General features: G+C 35.7%; 1 protein-coding gene across 1 annotated transcript in view; it reads right to left on the bottom strand.

Annotated features, from left to right (window-relative positions):
• LOC138175837 (2-oxoadipate dehydrogenase complex component E1-like) overlaps window positions 1-20,107 on the bottom strand; it is a 68,627-nt gene that overhangs the window by 27,189 nt on the left and 21,331 nt on the right. The window contains exons 2-7 of the mRNA XM_069106402.1: window positions 19,673-19,828; window positions 16,314-16,525; window positions 13,940-14,134; window positions 10,262-10,531; window positions 7,001-7,172; window positions 5,318-5,516 (exon numbers count right to left, since the gene is read on the bottom strand). Of these exons, the coding sequence (XP_068962503.1) occupies window positions 5,318-5,516; window positions 7,001-7,172; window positions 10,262-10,531; window positions 13,940-14,134; window positions 16,314-16,525; window positions 19,673-19,828 (1,204 nt within the window). The remainder of the gene's footprint in view (window positions 1-5,317; window positions 5,517-7,000; window positions 7,173-10,261; window positions 10,532-13,939; window positions 14,135-16,313; window positions 16,526-19,672; window positions 19,829-20,107) is intronic.

Genomic DNA, 20,107 nt, shown 5'->3' with positions numbered 1-20,107 from the left:
GACTATAAGCCGCCATGGGGGATGGGGGGGAGGAGGGGAGGGAGGAGGACAAAATGTGAAATTCAAGGAATTGTGGAATTGAATCCTGTAAACTAAAAGGAAACAAACAAATTAATAAATTAAAAAAAAAGAAAGCAGTGAAAGGAATGCAAGAACAGAATGAAGGTCAGGGGTACTGCAAAGGCAAATGTCAGTGCTGGCAAAAAGAAGGAATAAAAGGCACTATGGATTATGTTTATCTGTGAAGATAATTTTTCATCTGACCATGAATAAACTTATGTAAAACTTAAAAAAAAAGAAGTAAAAAGAGAAGCAATATTGTTGCAGGGGCATAAGCATGTGTACTACATGTACCACTTGTGCCTCCCTCCGGGCGGAGAAGTAATGAACTCAAAATACAAAGAGATAAACACTTTTAGGCATGGTCAAAGGGGTAGGATTTGTTTTGTTGACTAGGTATGTTTATGATGAGAGTTTATTTTGGAAATTTTTAAAGGCATGCCCAAACATCTCAAAGACATTTGGTATTTTTGCATTTTTAAAGTGACAAACTTTAAATAATAAACTTGTTGCTAAATTTTGTAAAGATTTGGTCATCTTCAGCTTTTTTGATGAATTTGATGAATAAAAAGTGTCCCTTATTACTCAATGGAATAGTTAAGTAAAATCAACAAGTGTTAGACAGAGAGATCATTTCAGAGCCAGGAATAGCTGAGTTCAAATCCTGCCTCTGACACATATATTAGCTACATGACCCAAAGAAAATCATTTAATTTTTCAGTATCCTGAGCAACTCTCTAACACTCAGAGAAGAAAGAGTTGCTATGCAGGTTTGCATTGGTAGGTGGAGTTTCCTCACTCAGGAGTTCCCTAACGCAATGAAATAATCACATCTAGTCACTGCCTCTATCAGTATGACTAAATATTTAATAAATGCTTACCTTTAAAAAATTGCTAAAATGCACATTCTAATGAAATATGTTACATATGCCTTTGTGCAAGGGGATACTAGAAACCACCTTGCACAAAAGCATAATATTGGACTTCCCAAATATCCTCCCTCCCTTTCTCTTTTTCTTTCTCTCTCTGTCTTTGTCTCTCCCACTCTGTCTTCTCTCTCACTGTCTCTGCCTCTCTTTACTGTCTCCTAAAAGCAAACCAACTGACAGATTTGTGACTTGATTAATGATAATTTCATCCTTAAAAAGGTAGGAGACCACAAACAGACATGCTATTTTGACTACAAAGGTAGCTGAAATAAAACCAGAAACCTTAGGGACAAGTGACTACTCCATTGTATAGTTCATAATAGTGAAGTAGAGGAAAGATGCTCATAGTATATCATGCACATTACATTTTTAGAAGATTGATTTAAAAGGGTTTGAGGAAAGTACAGGCAGGATCCAATGGCCTAATATCTTTGGAAGTGTTATTCAAGAAGTACTTAGGAATGAAATTTTGAAGAAACATGTAGAAACTATTCTAGTAAGAGGGACAAATATGAGCTGCTTAAAGAAGTGGGGATGTAAAAATCAGAACTAATTGATAAAGCAGGTATTTAAGAATATACACATGGAAGATGAAAACAAGGAAAAGTGACAAAAGTAGAAGAGTTCTCTAAGAAAACCATCAGGACAAATTCCAGCAAGATGGTAGAGGGGGTAATAACTAAGTCCAACTTCCCTGAATCACCTCAAGACAGTGAAAAATGTATCATACAAAATAACAACAAAGAACAGAGATAAGAGAAATGCTCACAGAAGAAACCTTACCCAGAAAAACCACTTGTCTTATATGTAATAATGGGAATTCTTTTGTCAGTATGGGTTGGACTGGATGCTTACTGAAGTCCATTTACAACTCTGAAATTCTGTGTATAAGGGAAAAAAAATGAGTTCCTAATATAATGAACACATTTGCAGGGTAAAAGAAAGCAAGGTGAAACTTACTGAAGGAAAACAACCAACAAAACTCACTTACACCTTCAAAACACAAAATGATCATATAGCAAGAACTTCCACGGTAGCTTAGAATCACAATAAGATATGCAGGAAGATGTAGCATCTATAAGACCAAAAATAACTGACAAAGAAATTAGTCTAAGTACTTATACAAGTACTAATTTCTAAGAACCTGTAATATTCATGCCCACAATATACTGAGAAGCCATCACAAACTGAGACTCGAACAGAGGGTCTTCCATTCATCTCTCCTTAAAGATGCTCCTTCAGGAGTTTCTCTATTAATAACCTATTTTAATAGAAACTGGAGTGGGGCTGGCAGTAACTAGTATTTCTTTATACTTATGATGTCATAAAATTCTTAGTGCAGTTTTAAGATTTTAAAGCGATTAAAGCTTAAGGGGGCACCAAGATTTGTGGGACAGTCTCTGTTTGGTAGATCCCCATTTCCAAGCCACAGTTGCTGGAGAATATGACCTCCTACCCTTCCATGGTTCTGCAGTTATAAAAGCCCAAGCCTTCAGGTAATCTTGGTCCTTGCCTTAGGGGGACTCATCCTAACAGTCCCTAAAATCTAGATACAAAGACTTTGGTGGCTAAAAATGACCAGGTGAGAAAGGGTAGTGTCCAAGTATAATAAGGGCTTTTGGGGATGTCCTAAATTTAGTCCTGGCAGAAGAATCTTTAGTGTCTGGTCCCAGATCTCCTGATAGAATATTATTATCATCCCCACAGGCTGACCCATCAATCATCTATTGTCAACTCCATATTTCAAAAGTCATAGTTAAAGTTCCCCATGGGGAAAAATGACAAATTTAGATTTGGGTTTTGTGTGGAAATAAAAAGACAAGGGAAGCAAAACAAGCTTCAGATATATAGTGTTCCTGTTGGGTTTTTTTTTTTTTGGTTAAAAAAAATATATATATATATATTTTAGTTAAAAAAATAGGATAATAACAAGATTTGCTGACGGGAATACAAATATAATGATAACTTTGAATGTTAGTGGGCTGAACACACCCATAAAATGGAAGAGTAACAGTAGATTAGAAAATAAAACCCAACAATTTCCTGCAGTCAAAGAAACACACTTACAACAAAGATGTATATAAACTACCAATTACAGGCTACAGTCAAATATGTAATGTTTCAAAATGAATCCAAAAAAAGGAAGCATAGGAATCATGACTTTATAAAGGACAAGAGTAAAAACTGATGCTGATAAAAAAGACACAGGGTAGTTATATTATACTTAAAAGCATCATACTCAATGAAATAATACAGTTGCTAAATATGCATCTACTAAATATAAAAAGTATCTGAGTATTTAAAAGAAAAACTAACTGAATTAAAAAAGACCAATTACACAATGATTTTAGATTACTTCAATATGCCCTTTTCAAATGTATATAAATCTACACTCAAAAAAAAAGTTTTAAAAAAAGAAAATTATGGATTTAAACCAAATGTTAGAAAAACCAGGTTAGCTACTAGACCTTTGTCAATTATTGAATAGGAATCTTCAGTAGTATGCTCATTTTTTTAGCATTAACAGCAAATTTTCATAAATTATGAGCTAAGGTTTTGTTTTGTTTTTTTCTGGGTTTTTTTGGAGGGCAATTGGGGTTAAGTGACTTGCAAGGTCACACGGCTAGTTTTTGTGTTAAGTGTCTGAGGCCAGATTTGAACACAGGTCCTCCTCACTCCAGGGCTGGTGCTCTATTCACTGTGCCACCTAGCCACCCCTGAGCTAAGGTTTTAAAAAAGGAACTAATAAATAAATATGGGAGACAGAAATATCATAAAAATACATTAAAGAGATTCATAACAATGAGACAATGTACCAAAATGTGTAGGACCCAACTATGGCAGTCTTTAGAGCAGGGCTCTTAACCTAGGGTCCACAGAACCTTAAGAAGTCAATGAATAGATATAAGGAGTCCACAAACTTGCTTTGTTAATATTTCAATAACTATATTTCAACATAATTGGTTCCCCTTACAATCTTACATATTTCATTTTATTGATACAAAACATTATTTTGAGAAAAGGTCTGTAGATGTCATCAGACTGCCAGCGGGGTCCATGACACAAAAAAAGTTAAAAATCCCTCTCTCCCTTAAAGGAAAATTTCTATCTCTGAACATGTATATTGATAAAGAAAGATAAAACTAATGAAATTAGCAAGGAATCTCTAAAAGTTAAAAAATAAAAAAATTAATCTTCATACAAGCACAAAGGTCAAAATTTAAAAATGAAAAGAGAGAAATTAAATTGGAAAAAGACAACTAAAATGACTTAAAATATTTTTAAAAGATCAAAACCCCCAATTCTTCATTAACTGATAAGAATTTTTGAAAAATTACCAACATCAAAATGACAAAAGGGAATACATTATAAGTGGAGAGGAAATAAACAAAGTTATTAGAAATGTTATACCAATGAAACTGGAAAAAAATAAATGGGATAGATATTTACAAAAATTTAAATGTAGAAATTAATAAAACAGTAACATAGAATCTAACCAATCAAATCTCAGGAAAAGAAATCCAGCATGCTATATAAATAAGGTCCTCACCTAATTAAACAAAACGGGTCTTCCTGACTCCAAATCTAGCACTATAAGCACTAAACAATCTAGCTACCCTACTTCCTCAAACTGAGTTGTCCAAAAATCATTCAGAATGGATTGTTTCAGGAGGAGGTGAAATTTTTCTGGTTATAAGTCTTCAAGCAGACACTGGGTAGATACTTTTGGAAATACTGTAGAAAGTATTATAGTTAAGGATGAGATCATCTCTAAGATTCACTTAGAACCTTGATTCTATAATCATCTAAATCCTTCCTTTTCACCAAGAAGCTAAGAGGTTTTACATTTATAAACAGGGATGTACTGAAACTAACTCATACAGGCTCATGAGAGAGCTGAATGTTAAATTTTCAACATGAGCATTTATATCTCAGGAATGGGCAAATATATCAGGGCATGATTTATTGTTTTGTTGCTTGGCTAGGCTTAAGAAGTGATAAAACAAATGTTAATAATGAAGATTAAATGTAAAAGTGTGTCATGTGTGCAGCTGTTTTCCCCCCTGGAGAGCCAGTTGTTAAACATTTGGTTTAACCTCTAGTTATGTGTCTCTTTAATATAAATATGTTTTGGAAAGTTTGTATTCTTAGTACAAGCTTTGTTGCATAAGGCAAGTCTCTTCATCTCATCCCTCTACGTCTATTTTCCTATGTATAAAATAGAGATAAAATATTGTCATAGAAAAATCAACAGAGATAAGGAATACAAATAATGCTAGACATACTTCAATGGTATATATTAAAACAAACCTTCCTAATCATTTTACCTAATGATCTTATACATCATGGGATTGGTGAAGAAGGGTTCATCCAACTCATTGTGACCCCACTGCCGGTAGCACAGCAAATCAACGATTACATCCTTGCGAAACTGGCGCTGGTATCCCACAGCCAGGTGGGTGGCACGGACCACTTCCTCAGGGTCATCTCCATTGACATGGATGACAGCACAGCCAACAATCTTACCTGAAGTAGAGTATGGCAGTATTAATCAAACTAGGTAGCACCAAACATGGAAGAAATATTCTATAAGTAATTAATTTTAGTTTTCAACATTCATTTCTACAAGATTTTGAGTTCCAAATTTTCTCCCCAAAAATATTTTTTTAGTCTCTAATCAATATACATTTTTATAATTACCTACTACGTGCTAAGGACTAGGTATGCAGAAAAAGGTAAAAGACAATTTATTCTCTCAAGGAGTTCACAGGTTAATAGGAGAAAGACTGAAGCTCAGTATAGTCACAGATTAATTATATTTCAAAGTTTGTCAAGATGTTTCAATTCATCAAGTGAATGGCAACTTCAAAATCTCCATACTTTTCTCCCATTATCTGAGAATCTAAAATTGTATAATACATTCAAAAACATTTGAGAATGTTTTCAAGCCAAGTGTCAATTTGATAGTACTTCTGTTGGCCATTGGGTCATGTCTTAAAAAAATACAAAAGGAGAGATGAAGAGACCTAAGAAATACCTACTGCCCAAACTGACAAGCATGGACAAACCTTTGAATTTATTTATTTATACAAAATATATTCTAGAGGTATCCAGACTACTGCAGACAGGTAGTAGACCCAAAATTGAATAGAAGGAAAGGACCACACTAACCTGTGGTAGAGGAAGTGTGCAGAAATTATAGTGATCCCAAGTTGCTCTCTGATGCACACACAGAGATGCAGATACATTCACTCACACACAACCCACAACTTTTTAACACAAATATGCAGTGGTGATATTATGACTATGAATAATGGAAGGCCATATTCTCTGAAGAACTAAAATTACAGATGTCCAAAAGGACAGACAGATGCATGGTGGGCATAAGTAAGTTAAATCACAATAACTTGCTCACAAAGAATAATATAAACCTTATTATTTAGTAAGTGTGTGATTAAAAAGGGAGACGGACCAGTCATTTAACATATATAATAGAGATAACAGGTGGATAGCCTGACTGTTATACTGGTATCCACAAAATGTTAAAACATTGAGAGCAAAGGTCCCTAACATGGGCTAGACCCCTTAGAGAGTTGATCTTTTTGGGGAAGATTCATAAATTTGGATGGAAAAGAAGTCACATTTTCATTTTAGCATTATATGTTTCCTTTGTAATCTTTTTATTTTGTTTTGTGCATTTAAAAACATTATTCTGAAAAGGGGTCCAGAGGCTTCACCAGACTGCCAAAAGGGTCCATGATATAAAAAGGGTTAAGAACTCCTGATCTAGAAGGAGGATTCCAACATGTAAGAGAGATAGATTCTCAATGGGGGAATGGGGGAGAAACAGAGCCAAGAATCACACAAGCTGAGGAGGTGTAGATGGAATGGGAGCTACGCTGTTCTGACGAGAGCAGAAACACTGACGAGATCACACACCCATGCATTAGAGCCCCTACATAAACAGCATGACTAACTTAGTTACCCCCTAGTGTAGCTGTGGTACCTACCAATGTCACTACAATACAAGGAGGACCTTCCTCTTTCTGCTGGAGTGGTATAACCCAGCTGGTTATTAACAATTAGATGTATACTTCCACCAATTCTGAAATGTGGGAGATTAGAGAGGGTAAACGTTTCAGGAACAATCCCTTGACCACAGAAAGAAGCATCACCATGAACCTAAATAATGGGGGAAAGGAACATAATACATTTAAGCATTAAGGTGGAGATAACAGGGTTTTTGGTGGTTTTTTTTAAACAATAATATAAAAAAAATGTATTCATTATAAAATTTTCCATTAAGCTGTGATCAAAAGGTACTTCACAATTTCATTTCTCCCAAGAAATCCATTCCCTCTGTCCCTGTATCACCATGTATACAAAGTATCCCAGGCAGTGAAACATATTACAGAGCTTAAAACAACAATGACACAGTAGGCCCTGTCAGAGGAGGCATAGAACACTTGAGCAAGGTATTCATAAAGACAGCTTGCAAGACAAAAATGAACTTGCTAGAGAGTATTAAAAAAAAAAAACAACCACAGTCTCCTTTTCCTTGCCTTCTACCTCCATCATCTCTTTCCCACCAAATGCAAATAAATGACATCTAGTGTTCCCTGCATCTTGCAGCTGGCACCATGAACTTGGCAGTGGAAGAAGTAATAGAGAGGGCAAGTAGTTGAGAGGGTGGTGGCAATAAGATTCATAAGAGAAACAAGAAGCTATGAGAAAGCAATTAAGTATTTAATGATTAACCCCACCCCCTTCAGTGAAGTCCTTCTCTAATACCTCACTGTAGCATAGAAGTGATCCTGAGTTCTTAAAGTTTATGCTATAGAAGTGCAAACTCTTAGCAAATCCTAGGTCAAGCTGCAGTTTCCAAAAGGGGCTCTATATCTCTTGTCTAAGATCTAACTGAACTAAGCAGAGGGGTGTAATAGGACCACTATCTATGAGGATTCCTCCTTGACTCTTAATAACATAGGTTAGGCTGGATTTACCTTGAGAGGAAATAAATCTGTCCTTACGACTATGACTAAGTGAAACTCCTTTTATTAACTGTTGAATCACCTGTGAGTTCCACATTTCTACTTGTAGGTGAATCTATTTACAAATTGCTACTAAAACATGAGCTTTCATAAGAACCTTATCTAATATCACATCCTCTGAACTGCTTGCTTCCCATTCTAGTGTAAACTATTATGAAAATGTTAGAGTAGCACATTTACCTTAATGAATCACTACTACACAATTCATAATGGCACAAAAGAACCAAAGCCAAGAGCCCATGTGGTGCCTTTCTAGGGCCTAGGTCTCTGTCCATTCTCAAGCCTCCAATTCTGAACAAATCCTCACTTCCCTCTGAACCACCCACTCTTCCTCTGCCAACGCCACACCTAAAAATGGTCTAAACACCCCCCCCCTCCACCACCACCAACGTCTCCTACCCCTCCAGTCAGGGCTAGAACTAGCCTTTTCTCTCTCTGATACCCCTAAATAACACTGCAAAAATACTGCTGTAACCAGCCACTCCCCTTTGAATTATAGATGCCTTCTCTGTCACCCAGCATCTTAATCACCTGACACACAGGACAAGAAGCTGTTTTTCTCCCTCACAGATGGATACTCTTCTTTCAGTGTAATAGAGTAAAAGAGAGCTCAGTAAGGGGAAGATGAATCAGATTGTTACTCCCCTCTACTTATAAAAAACACTTATAACAGAAGTGATTATTCATTTCATCAGCTAGGAGAATATATAGCATCTGTTTCCAAACTTGCATCATTGTGTCATGCTCTTGTGATTCTTGGTATAAAAACATGCAAGTATTATCTGTTCAACAGATTTTTTTAAAGCTTGTCTCCCCCTGTATTCCCCATCACACATATACAACATGCTTTTTTGAAGGAAGATAAGCAAAGAGCAGAAAGAAAATAGCTGTGTCAGAAGAATTAGTTGTAATTCTAAAGATTTCCAGTTAGAAGCCTTCACAAGAAGTAAGAATTACATAATACAGCTAAAACAAATAAAGAAATGTAGTTATAGTAGAGATAGAGACTCTGTAAAGAAAGGAGGTACAGGAGATAAGTTGGCAGCAAACACTAGCCATTTGCTAAGCCTCAGTTTCCTCTTGTGAGGGGTCATATGAGATTTTACATATATACATATGTTTAAATATTTTATTTATATATTTTACATATATACATGTTTATGTATTTTACATATATATGTTTATACATGGTGTAATATACATATATGCAAATCTTAAAGCACTATATAACTGTGAGACACTATTCTTCAGAGGCCAACCTTGAATCTTGCCTCTTACTCACATAATGACTATGGGCAGGTTAATTAAATCTAAGAGCCTCACTTCTTTCATCTATAAATGGGACTAACTCCAACATTGCTAACTCCTAGGACAATTCTCTATTCACTATACCAGAAGTAATTGTCTAAATATTTTGCTTCCACATAATTTGGTTAATTTACCTGATTGCTTCAATTTCCAATACCCCAATCTATTACTCACCTGGATAAAAAACAAAAAACAAAATATCCTTAATGTTTAAAAACTGCAGATTATTTAACAATATACACTCTGGAACCAAGATCTATTAGGATTCAACTTTGAAGTTGGTTTTTCAAGCAATCAACTCTAGATTTTAAACCCTCTTGACCAAAATAAGCAAGAAGGCTTAATTCCCCCCTTAATTCATTTCTAATCATTAAGTCCCACAGAGCCTGTAATAAATGAAACCTAGCTATATCCCTTAAATTAAAAAAGTGAATCTAATAGATATCTTCTGCTTGGATTATATGAAAAGGACAAAAATGCACATAATAATGATTTGATTGAATTTGCTTTGATGCCATTAGCCTTATTTAAAGAAATAAACAAACCAACATTTTGCCACAAGGCTTTAAACTTCTGAAAACCATGCAGATTCCTAGTTGGCTAAAACCTTCAGGGAAATGATACAATCTCTGCTTCTTGAAAGGAGCAGAGATGGCTATCTCAACCACCCACAAATTCCAAATGCTTGTAAAGAGAAAAATCCAGCTGAAAGCTCCCTCCAGGGACTTATGTCCAGCTTCTTGCAAGTTTGGTTTTTAAATTAGGTGCTGATAGGTTTAAATAACCAGAAAGTCTTCTTTCCAGAAGAACACCAGTCACCAATCACCTTCCAAGCATACTAAATATAACCTTCTGCTTTCCTATCCCTTTCCATCTCTGCCCACCCACTCCCAAAATAAAGGGCTAAAATACCTGCAGACACATGACTTTGTCTCCTGGTTGAGCAGAGCTGTCTGTAGAGTAGTCTCCATCTAACTGTGACTGCTGTCTCCCACGAGTTTTACCAACAGCAACAGGGTTAACAGCTTCGAGGTGTGAGGGGTTGGGCAGCATTGTAACATGAAGAGGTCGATGAGACCCAAAATCAAGGTCCACAGAGGAGGTCAAATGAGAAAGGACATCTCCAGTAGCAGAGATGCTCTCTGGGAATTCACTTAAGCCACGCATCTTACGGAACATCAGCTGGTTAGAATAAACAGAATATAGTAGTTCAAAGAAATCAACAAAGAGAAAATTGTACCTTTGTCACAGTAGAGAATCAAGGGAGCTCTATTTTTTGAAGACAAGAAAATTTATTCAACTTAGAAAGTTTTGGCAGCTTTGGACTATTTGTATAGACTACATACACAAGCGTCATTGCAGGTAGGCATTAAAATGGGCACTCAAATTCACCTGTTCAGTGCTGAGAACAATTTGTAGACATTCAAAAGCAACTTTAAAATCAATATATTTTAATAGAAGCCTATTAGTAATGCACATATCAAGATATCTTTGACTTGTGAAAAGCAAATATAAAATATATACATGGGAAATACAAAGTAAATGGGGAAAGGAAGGTGGAGAAGAAGCATTTATGTAGCCCTACTATGTGCCTGGCACTGTGCTAAGTACTTTACATATATTCTTTCATTTGATCCTCACAACAACCCTGGAAGGAAGGTACTATTGTTGACTGACCCCATTTTACAGTTGAGGAAACTAAGGCAAGCAGAGGTTAAGTGAATTGCTCTCTGATTCACAGTTAGTATATGTCTGCAGCCATATTTGAACTCAGGTCTTCCTGCTCCAGCCCCAGAGCTTTATCAGTTCCATCTCAATACCACTAGGAAAAATTTCCACTAGTAAAATTGGGAAGAGTTACAGTGACAGATAATGAGTTCTATTTTTGGACATGTGGAGTTTCAGGTGCCTAATGGAACGTTCATTTAGAATTGTCTAATTAGTTGATGATATAGGGATCATATCATCCCCATGATGATATGGAGAGAGCAATATCACAAAAACCCAAAGAGGAGAGAGTATCTAGGAAGAAGGAGGGTCAACAGTATCAAATGCTGCAGAGGTTAAAAATGAAAAGGATTGAGAAAAAAGACCAGGAGATTTGGCAATTAAGAAATAATCAGTAACCTTGGGAAGTCAGTTTTGGTTCAGTAATGAGGTCAAGAGCTGGATTTCGATGGGCTCAAAGAGAGGAGACCAAATAGGGTATAGTCAGCTTTTCCTGGGAGTTTGGTTATGAAAAGGAGGAGACAATAGCATGAGAGGATAGCAGAATCAAGTGAAGGTGTTTTTTGTTTTTTTTTAAGGATGAGGACATCTGTGAATTTTTGAAGACAGCAGTGAAGGAGCTGACAGAGTATTCATATTTTAAGAAATATGCTTCAGTGATTTTCAAAAGCATAGGAATTCAACAGATATTAGTCCCCACTTAGGCAGAGAATATTTTTCTCATATTAAAGTTATGAATTAGAAAAAAGTGAGTTGTTTAGCTTGACTACAGAATAGAGTTCATGAAAGGAAATATCTTACTAAAAAGCTGGAAAGGTAGATTAGGAACCAATCATGAAGGTACTTGAATGACAGAAAAAGAAGTTTGTATTATCTGGAAGATAATGAGCAGTCACTCAAAATTTCTGAGCAAGGAAATAACTTGACTGGACCTGTACAAAACAAAGATTATTTTGGAAGTGGTGTTAAAGATAGTTGAGAGAAGGGATTAATCATCACCCTCTTACAATTAGGAAAACTGACACATAGGTATTTAAGTACTTGCCCCATGTCAAACTAATTGAGTAACAGAGCCACAATCCTAATCTCTAGAGTTTAACCACTAGACAACAGGCAATTTGCATCAGAGAGGACCTCTTGAATATTTATAATATCAAAACAATTCAGGGACTCCCATGATAGCAGCTGTAGTGACATTCATAATGTATATTTTATTAGAGCTAAATAAAGATTAAAATGACAATACTTGGGGTAAATATGTTATTTACTAACAGTGTAGAAGTCCTTGGCCCACAGGCCAGGAACTCTAAATCAGAGATAATTAGCAAGGGCTGGGATATTTGCCTCTTTTTCTACTTTTCACACAAGAGTAAGAGGGGGACATCAATTATATCTAGCCTCAAGCAACTGCAAGATGATGGGTCTAGTTGGTAAATGGGAAAGGATAGAACAGGAAAGGTGAAAAAAGGGCTTGTGATGAGAAAGACAAAAAACTGAGATTTTTTTATACCTTTTTTGGAGATGGCTCCAAACACCAGAGGACTTGCTGTGACAAACTGAGGTCTATAGAGCCATGAAGATTAACATGAATTTGGACGAGGAAGAAGGAAAGAATAAAGGAAGGAAAAGGAAGAGAGAGATATATCACTATGTGAGGGGAGATAAGATGTGGGAGAGGGCCTTCAGCAGAAGGATCCATATCACCGGAACTATGAGAAACCCTGGGAATTTAAATGTATCTTTGAGACTAATAATTGCTCATCACTTCAGTTTTGTTTTCCTCTTTCTAGTAACATTTTTCTCTGAAAAACTGTGAATGCCAGTACACAAATCAGTCTCCGTAAACGAAGGGATATGTTTATGTTTTCCTATGTTTCCTAGGTGGAAACTACAGGAAATTAGAATTAGAAAGAGAAAACCCCCTAATATGTACCCAGATCCTTTGTATCTAAAGACAATCTTTGACCAAAATGTTATAAGGCTTTCATGATAATTTCTAGTCTGTTGCATAGTTTCATGAATTTTTTAAAAAACTAAATGAATAAAAGTTAGAAAAATGTTTGTTGTTCAGTCGTTTTTTAGTTGTGTCTGGTCTGATTCTTCTTGACACCATTTGGGATTTCCTGGCAAAAATACTGGAGTAGTTTTTTTACCATTTCCTTCTCCAACTCATTTCACAAATGAGGAAAGAAGGTTAACAGGGCTAAGTGACTTGCCTAGGGTCACATAGCTAGGAAGTGTCTGAAGCCATATTTGAATCTCTGGTATTCCTGACTCCAGGCCTGGTGCTCTATACGGTGTGCCACCTAGTGGCCCTTGTCAGTCAGTTACCTTCAATCACATGGCATGGAATACTAGTGAAATTTAATACCTAAGAAACCTTATTAATCTAAAACCTTTGTGATGTCCTTTGCTATTAAATCTTTAACCTAAAGTTTTCAGAGAGAATTCTAAAACAGATAAATTAGAAGGGGTTAAGAAACACAGAGCTTCAGGCTCTAGGCTGTATTGAAAGGTGTGATTAATGTGATTATATATATTTATATGATAAAGAACACGATTTACAAATGAAGGCACAGTATGCCATATAGCTATAATTCATCTACTTAATCTTAACAACCTTGTGAGAAACAAAGTAAGCTTAAAAATTCCCTTAAAGAAAAATAAATGTGCTGGAAGACATCTAGCAACTCAGCCTGAATGCTAGGAATAGAAGCTAGTCTTATTCAACAGAGTATAATTTTATTTAATAGTTGAAATATGTCTACCTGGATTTTCAAAGCAAAGTACAGTCATTTCAGTCTGAAAAAGAAGGGCAGATTAGCCAATGTTAGCCAAAGACAGGAAGAGTATCTGTCTTACCTCTGGTGGGAACTGTAGAAGGCCAGTCAATAAATTAAGCCTTCCTCGATGGGGCATCCCAATGATGACATCTGTCACACTACTATAGGCTGCCATCTTTAATAACTCATGGAAAAATCCCATCATACTTTCTGCCCCTTCACCGCCATATCGCTTTACTGTGGCAAATTTGGTGGCCAAAAAATGGTCAAACTCCTGGAGAACAGAAGAACAGCTATTTTAGCAATACTACAGCATCTATACAATTAAAAGGCTCACAAATTGAACTTCTTGAGAACAAGAACTATGTCTCACGTTTATGTTCCATCTTTCCAAAGCATCTGCTCCTCATATGTATGTACTGTTCAATTAAAACTGCAAACTGTCAAAACTAACAGCAGTTTATATCTTTTTTTTTTCCTTTTTGCTTTTTGGAGGGCAACTGGGGCTAAGTAACTTGCCCAAGGTTACGTGGCTAGTTTTTTGTATGTGTGGGTGTTAAGTGTCTGAGGCCAGAACTGAACTCAGGTCCTCCTGACTCCAGGCTGGCACTTTACTCACTGCGCCACCTAGCCCTCCCAGTTTATATCTTTTTTTTTGTCACTGTAAGGTAGAAAATATGTTTCCCTCACAACTCCAATGAGTTATATAATTAAAGTGTTATTTTCCTCATTTTACAGGTGAGAAAACTGAGGCTAAGAAGATATCTTATGTGTCTTGTCCTAGTTATTTAGGAATAGATACCTGCCAACCAATTAACAAACATTTATTTAGTGCTTTCTATATGCCAAGCACTGGGGATATAAATACAAAAGTGAGACAGTCCTTGCCCTGAAGAAACTCATTCTATTGTTCACATGTTCACGGATAAAGAAATACAGACTATATACCCCCCCAAAACACAGTGAGTGAGTGGGATGACCTGACATCAGGAAAAAACAAGGTCTTCTTGCACAGAGACAGGAGATGTAAGGTCATATATGGGGAACAGCAAGCAAACTGGTTTGAATGCAGCACAGAATTCAAGATGAGTAATGTGTAATCAGCCTGGGAAAATAAGCTGGAATCAGAATGTGAAGGGCCTCAAATATAAGGGGAATTTGTATTTTAACACTAGGCAGTTGGGATCCACTGAAGTTCCTTAAGCATAAAGGTAACACAATTAGATCTGTGCTTTAGAAAAATCAGTATCAAAACATCAATGAGGCAGTTGCATGGAAGATGGATTAGAGAGGGGAGACTGGATGCAGAGAAGTAGGTACAAAGTACTGAAGACAAATACTAAAACTACAAAGTAGCAAAAATATTGTCTTGTATCTTGGCTCAGTCCCATTTTCTCTTGTTCATAGCTCGGTCATAGACTATACTTCTAGAGTGACAATTAAAAAGGAATAATAGTAACAACATTTCTTTTTAAAAATTTTTGAACTTAAATATAAAAAGGAAGTCAAAAAGAGAATATTTCTACATACACAGACCATAAAAAAGGATCCAATATACAAATTATGAACTTCCATTTCATACTGTTCACCTTAAAAAAACTCCCACTATATTCTAAATACTACACATTGTTTTCAAAGCTGCCCTACTTTTCTGTGCTTTTTCTAAGTTTTCTTTTGTTTTCTGCTGTACAGTTTTTATATTTTACCCCTCCCTCCCCACCTTAGAGAAGGTAACAATTAAACACAAATGTATACATACACATACACATATATACACGTATGTATGTATGTATATATGTTATACATACTTCTATTTATAGCCTCTTTCTTTGGAAGTACATAACATCTTCAAATCCTTAACAGTAACAACATTTCACAAGGAATATGGCAAAAGGATATGCACCTCTATGCACAGTGATTTAAAGGGAAACCAGACTGAAATTCAGAATATGACTGATGGTGAAGCATGCTTTCCTCTCTTGACAGAAATGTAGTGGACTATGGTGTGGAATGAAGTGTACATTTTTGGTCAATGTGTCTTTCTCGACTATACTTCTTCTCTGTTACAAGGCCAAGTTCTATTGGAAGGTGGAGGAATTATGGGAAATGATAGTAATATTTTTAAAAGAGCATCAATAAGACAAAAGAAAGAAGAGTGTAGATATGACAGAAAAAAACAATTCTAAAATTGAAAATATCTTCTTCTAGTAAATTATATTTTTCTTTTCCCTCTATTCCTTCCCATGATACACTTTCTAAGCATGCACAATTCATATATACACAGATACACACACTTTAAAAACCCCTGAAAGAACCTGAGTTAAATCAATATTGAATTTTAATTTCCTCTCTTCAACTAACTTATAAATTTAAATATTTTATATTAAATAAGTCACATTGTTTTAACATGTTTACAGATATCTCATACTACTATTTCTACATCAACTTTGTACCTGAGATTCCAACATTAGTCGGGATAGATGTTTTCGCTCTTCTGTAGTAAATGTCTCCTTTTTTAATTCCTCAAATCTACTTGCAAACCATTCTTTCTCCTCCTGACTTGGCAGCTGGGTTGTTTCGATAGAAATCTGCCCACAGTAGATGTGGTTAAGGTAAGCCAACACTTCTTCCAGGGAGGCTTCCTCCTTCCCCATGTTCAGTAATCCTAGAGCATAAATCAAAGGTGATAAAGGCAGATTTCAGCTCACGTAACCTTTTCTTAAACTTCTAAAACATGACAGATTTCATTAAAACACTAATAAAAGGTTCTTATTTGTAATCCTAGTGCTTAGCACAGTGCCTTAAACACAGCAGGTGCAATATATGTTTACTGGAGTGAATTGAATTTTTAAAATACCAGTTTCGTGAAACTGAAAACACAGTGGTCAGGGTTATAAGGATAAAAGAAAGCCTACATCTCTTCAGTACTAGAACAAACATCTATTTGCTAATGCTTAGAATTTCCATATTCCTGCTCTACAGTTATTACTTCAAATGGAGAATTCAAGTTCTCCAATAAAATGTGATAGAATTCACAAAAATTTTAAAGTAACCCATAAAATTCCTTTGTCTTCAGCAGGAACTCCCACAAATATAATGCCCCCCAAATTAAGACTATTTCTATAGAAGTAGATCTTCATGGACATGTAGTCAGTGATTCATGTGTTTAAATATCAGAACAATATATTTACCATGTAATTTTTAAAACAAATTTAAGCAACTGTAGGGAAAATAATCCAATGATTATATTATGCCATTCTTTTCCAATCTTTGTTAAATTTGTAATCAGTATGTATATACAATTATCCATGTACTGACATATTCCATACAAATTATTTACAAAAGTTATATAATGTTCTATCATGTTAATATTACATTTAACTTATCTTTTCCTGATTTGCTGGAGTTTTAGTTTATTAAAGTTTCCTTAATTTGCATTTTTAAATGGCTAGTGATGCTGTGCATATATTTATGTGATGATTTATTATCTCTTTTTAATATACAAATTTTTTATCAACTATGACTTCTTATTGAGTAATACAAATCCATACACATCATTATCAGCTTAATGATCTGAACCCCAGTATTGACCTAATATGTTTATTTCTTTTCTTTACATCCTTTAGATCAAAGTTTCCTTATTTATAGGCTGCTGATCCCTGAAATTATTTTTGCAAGGTCACTCCCTGTAGATTATTCCCCTTTCATCATCTCCCTGACCTCTAACCCTCTGATATTACTGACCTATCTTCATAGTTTTTACTTTATAACTGGCAAATTCAACTAGATATTGCCCTCCACCCTTGAATCTCTTGGCCCTTTCTCTACCACCATTCCATCCTACCAGTCATCAACTCTGGATGTCTGTCACCATCTGTTTCTATTCCTATGTTACTGAATGACTATAAAGTACCATGAAAATTAGATCCATCACTAATTTATTGTGGTCAAACTCAAGTGGACCCTGATTGACTCTTTATAATGATTCATTCAGTTGCTTCACTTGAACCTACCATCCCTTCAAGCTATCATCCTATATTCCTCTTTCCGTTTAGTGAAAAATCTCAAGAAAGACTTCTTAACTTTATGTTCCTGCCTAGACTTTCTCACAAACCACTCACTTTTCAAATGCTTAAAAATCAAATTTCTGAGTACAATACCTTCTTAAGACTTCCTATCCAAGGTTACCAATGATAAATACTTTCTATCCAAGGTTACCAATGATTTCTCAACTACTAAATAAAATAGCTTTTTCTTAGTCCTCATCCTTCTTGACTTTAAAAAAAAATCTCAATTGCTTTTAATACTGCTAATGAACTTCTCTTTCTGGATACCATGATCCTGCTTTTCCTGGATTCTCCACTCATCTGTCTTCATATTTCTTTTCAGCCTCCTTTTTCTGCTTCATCATTCATCTTTCACTTTACAAGAGTGGGAAGATGCTCTTCCCCTTCTATATTCTTGCCCTTAGTGGTCTCATTAGTCCACTTATCTCTAGATAGTCAGTTCCCAGATCTATATATCTAGCCCTGACTGCTCTCACTAAGGTTGTCCAAGACCCTCTTCTCCTTTCCCTCTACAAACTCTCTTTAGGTAACTTCATCAGTTACATGCTAAACATTTTCAACTGGATGTGTCCCTTTATTATCTCTAACTCAACATGTCCAGAACAGAGCTCATTATCTTTTCTCCCTAGATCTACTATTTCTTCAAACTTATCTATTTCTTTTTTTTTCTTTTTGGAGTGGGGAAAGCAGGGCAGTTGGGGTTAAGCAACTTGCCCAAGGTCACATGGCTAGTAAGTGTTAAGTATCTGAGGCCAGATTTGAACTCAGGTCCTCCTGACTCCAGGACTGGTGCTCTATTCACTGAGCCACCTAGCTTCCCCAAAACTTATCTATTTCTTTTTAGAATTCTGCCATTTCCTGGGCACCCACACTTGTAATTTCAGTTGTCTTATATGAGCTGCCTCCATTTCCTCTCTTCTCACTCCTTAACCTTTACAAACAAAATGTACAAAATTTCAGACTATCATTCAACTGAAACTGCTCTCTGCAAAATTATCAAAGATCTCTTAACAAATCTGCTAAGTTTTTTTCTCAGTTCTCATCCTTCTTGAACCATCTGTTGCCATGACACTCATGACCACCACTCTCTCCTGAATATGCTCTCCTCTGGTTTCTTGTGTCACTAATCTCTCCTGACTCTACTCCTGCCTATCTGAACACTCCTACATCTCGTTTACTGGTTCAGCGTCCATATGATGTCCTCTAAGTTCCACAAAATTCTGTCCTGGGTTCTCTTCTCTTTACCTTCTACATTTCTCTCTCAATAATTATCTTGGTTTCCACGGATTTAACTATCATCTCAATTCTACTGATAAATGTGTCTGTTTTTAACCCAATACAATATCACTAGCTGTCACTTTTGATTGATAGCTGTCACTTTGGAATGTTTTAAAATATGGTAGAGTAAGCAAAAACATTTTAACCAAAATATAAATCAGAGCTATGAATCAAATATTCCATTGGCTTAACACCATTTGCTTAGGAAAGGTGAATGTGTACAAAATATGTACTAAGAATTCCATCTTAATTCAGATGAAAAGGTACTGTCACCAGAAGATTCCGTTAGAAGAGAAGAGTATTTTGACTTCCCACATGGAAAGAACTCTCCCCAGGCTACCCCTGCAAGCTCTATGTAATCTTTGGTTTTAATAAGCAGAGTGTGAACTACATGGAATATTGTTGCACCTGAGTGTCCTAGGCTGACAGACCTCACATCCCAACCGTGAATAGCTACTGAACTTTACCTGTGGTATTGAAGGGTCCCTGAAGAGTCTCAACAAGAGTTTGGATTTCAGGTACATTCTCCATCACAGCTTGACCAGCAAAAAGGGGATTGATTTTGGCAGCTTTATGGCCATGTTCACAGAATGCTGTGACCAAACGGGCAAGACCATGATCAACTAATATAAAGGAAAAAACACCGTTTATTAAAAGTTGTCTAAAAGCAGAAGATGCACCATTACACACAAATTTTAAGGCCCTTAAAAACTGACCACAGCCTCAATAAGTGTCAAAGAATATTATCAAAAGAATTGCAAACAATTAACAACCATATGAATGTTCCAAATCACTAATAATAGAAATGTACAAATCAACACAATCCTAAACTTTCACCATACACCCAGAAAATTGGCAAAAATGACAAAAGTACAGTAATAGTCAGTGGTAAAGGGATTGTA

The sequence above is a fragment of the Petaurus breviceps genome, unplaced genomic scaffold (assembly GCF_028583685.1).
Source record: "Petaurus breviceps papuanus isolate PSGF00001 unplaced genomic scaffold, PetGlider_PUasm1.0 79, whole genome shotgun sequence".
NCBI lineage: Eukaryota > Metazoa > Chordata > Mammalia > Diprotodontia > Petauridae > Petaurus > Petaurus breviceps.
The sequence above is the reverse complement of the archived record's forward strand: the minus strand, read 5'-3'. Positions and strand labels throughout refer to the sequence as shown.